The following is a 2,500-nucleotide window of genomic DNA, read 5'->3' on the forward strand; positions in this document are numbered from 1 at the left end:
ACAGAGGGATAGAGACAGAGAGAGAGAGAGAGAGGGGTGAAGAAGAGAAGAAAAGAAGAAGAGAAGAAAAGAAGAAGAGAAGAAAAGAAGAAGAGAATAGGTAAACTGAGTAAGGCATGTACAGTTAGAGCAAGCGCCATACATTACGTGGCATGATGCCAACCGTCCAGGCCACACAGCCAAATCGTACAGGCGCACCTCTGTGTGTGTGTGTGTGTGTGTGTGTGTGTGTGTGTGTGTGTGTGTGTGTGTGTGTGTGTGTGTGTGTGTGTGTGTGTGTGTGTGTGTGTGTGTGTGTGTGTGTGCGTGCGTGCGTGTGTGTGTGTGAGTGTGTGTGTGTGTGTGTCCGTGCGTGCGTGCGTGCGTGCGTGCGTGTGTGTGTGTGTGTGTGCGTGTGTAAAGTACTCACCCAAGGCCCCTTGGCAGATGTCCGTGCGTGTGGCCCCACCCAAGATGAACTGCGGGTTGTCTGTCAGCTCCTAACGGACAGCACATCAACACATCATCATTATTACACGGCTCCTCAGAGTGCTGCGGAGAGTTCCACTCACATGAATGGGCCTTCCCAACGTTCGCAGGTCTGTTAAATCTATATAATGACCAATACAACGTAAGCAATGACCATTGTCAATGGCAGTGGGTGTTGTTGTGCTTTTGATTCATGTCTTTCATATCATCCCGTAAGAAGTCTGCTGGCTTATTGCAATGGAATTTCATTGAAAGTGAAACTCAGCTAGTAAGACGCAACACCTGAAACTGTCAAGCTCTATCTGTGTGGCCAACTATTTATGTTGTCAATGGAAGCCACGAAACGGAGGCAAAATCATATTTAAAGACCCATTGTGTTAAGCTATTCTTGTTTTAGCAAATGGCTGTATAATAAGCAGGACAATGCATTGTCCACCGGTAATTATCGGAAAATAAGTTCTCAAAGCAAAACCTTTCTTTGTTCCGTTCGCCCTGTCGGGACTTATTTTCCGATAATCACCGGCGGACAATACATTATCCCTTACATATTCAGAATTACCCTCATTTCAAAGGTTTTCCATAATCAGGGTTTATATACACTGATTTGCACATTTACTTCAGCTATGAGGCTAATACACAAGTGAATGTGTTTCTTTTATTTATTCTTCTTTGTGATTAAAGCTGATTCTGATTCATTAGACCAGGGGTCGGCAACCTTTGAGACGTCTAGTGCCAACTTCAACATTTCTAGTCAAAGAGTGTGCCACTATCATCAATTTTTATCTGGGGTTCGTAGTTTGTCACTTTTAATTGTAAACACGACTCGGAATTGTCCATGGTGAAACGGCTGCCGATAGGGCTGAGCACACTTTTCATATGCAAAAATACCTGCTCACACAGGTATGTTGAGCCGAACACTGACAAGAGGGATTGGAAGATCCTGCTGTCAGTCTGAGATTTTTTTTTTGTTGCTGATGCTGGTGGCGCGTGCCAGTGATTATGCCTCGGCGTGCCAGCAGTGGCACCCGTGCCATAGGTTGCCTACCCCTGCATTAGACTATTATTGGCCACTGTGGTTAACACATACTGTAAGTGTGGCCGGTCAATACATTTTTTTTTCTTTCTTTCTTTAATTTGCAATAAAACATTGTCCTAGTTTAACAGGTAACATTACCAACATTTATTGAATTAGACCAATAATGACTAATAAACACATACAGCAATTACAAACCTGATTCATTTCATTAGACTAACGGTTACACATAAACACTTCATTACTAATCCCATGTGTGCAATTAGATACACAACTGCAAATGAAAATCGAATGATTTATTTAATGTAACCCACAATTAATCGTGTTATTTGAGAGTTTTATCTCAGGGGATAAAATATGTGTTGAGTCCACAGCTGATGGGCACAGAACAGCTGAAGAACCTCATTGGACTGTGTGTGTGTGTGTGTGTGTTTGTTTGTGTGTGTGTGTGTGTGTGGGTGTGTGTGTGTGTATTTGCGTGCATGTTTGTGTGTGTGTGTGCATGTGTGTGTATGTGTGTGTGTGCGTGTGCGTGTGCATTAGGGAGAGAGAGATAGGGAGAGAGAAAGAGAAAGAGAGAGTGACTTGTTGCTGTTTATGTAAGTGATTATTAAGATCCCAAACATCAAGATGTCAAAATCCGTTTACAGCTTGACCGTATGCACACGTGTGTGTGTCTGTGTGTGTGTGTGTGTGTGCGTGTGTGTGTGTGTGTGTGTGTCTTGTAGAGCAGCTGCTAGGACAATTATGTGTGGCATGCAGACACTCTAGCTGAGCTTTGGTCCCCACACACACACACACACACACACACACACACACACACACACACACACACACACACACACACACACACACACACACACACACACACACACACACATACACACACACATACACACACAGAGTTCAGTGTCAAGCATTCATGAGGGAGTTTGCATACTTTTCTGGCATTAACATTATAGAGAGGGGGCAGTTTGCAGTTATGCTAGCCTCTTAATA

General features: G+C 43.6%; 1 protein-coding gene across 4 annotated transcripts in view; it reads right to left on the bottom strand.

Annotated features, from left to right (window-relative positions):
• The window catches only part of capn1b (calpain 1, (mu/I) large subunit b), a 30,378-nt gene that overhangs the window by 18,573 nt on the left and 9,305 nt on the right, over positions 1 to 2,500 (bottom strand). For all 4 annotated transcript variants that reach the window (XM_062553319.1, XM_062553395.1, XM_062553462.1 and 1 more), the window contains one exon: positions 410 to 479. In XM_062553319.1, the coding sequence (XP_062409303.1) occupies positions 410 to 479 (70 nt within the window). The remainder of the gene's footprint in view (positions 1 to 409; positions 480 to 2,500) is intronic.

This window comes from Sardina pilchardus, chromosome 1, assembly GCF_963854185.1.
Source record: "Sardina pilchardus chromosome 1, fSarPil1.1, whole genome shotgun sequence".
Lineage (NCBI taxonomy): Eukaryota > Metazoa > Chordata > Actinopteri > Clupeiformes > Clupeidae > Sardina > Sardina pilchardus.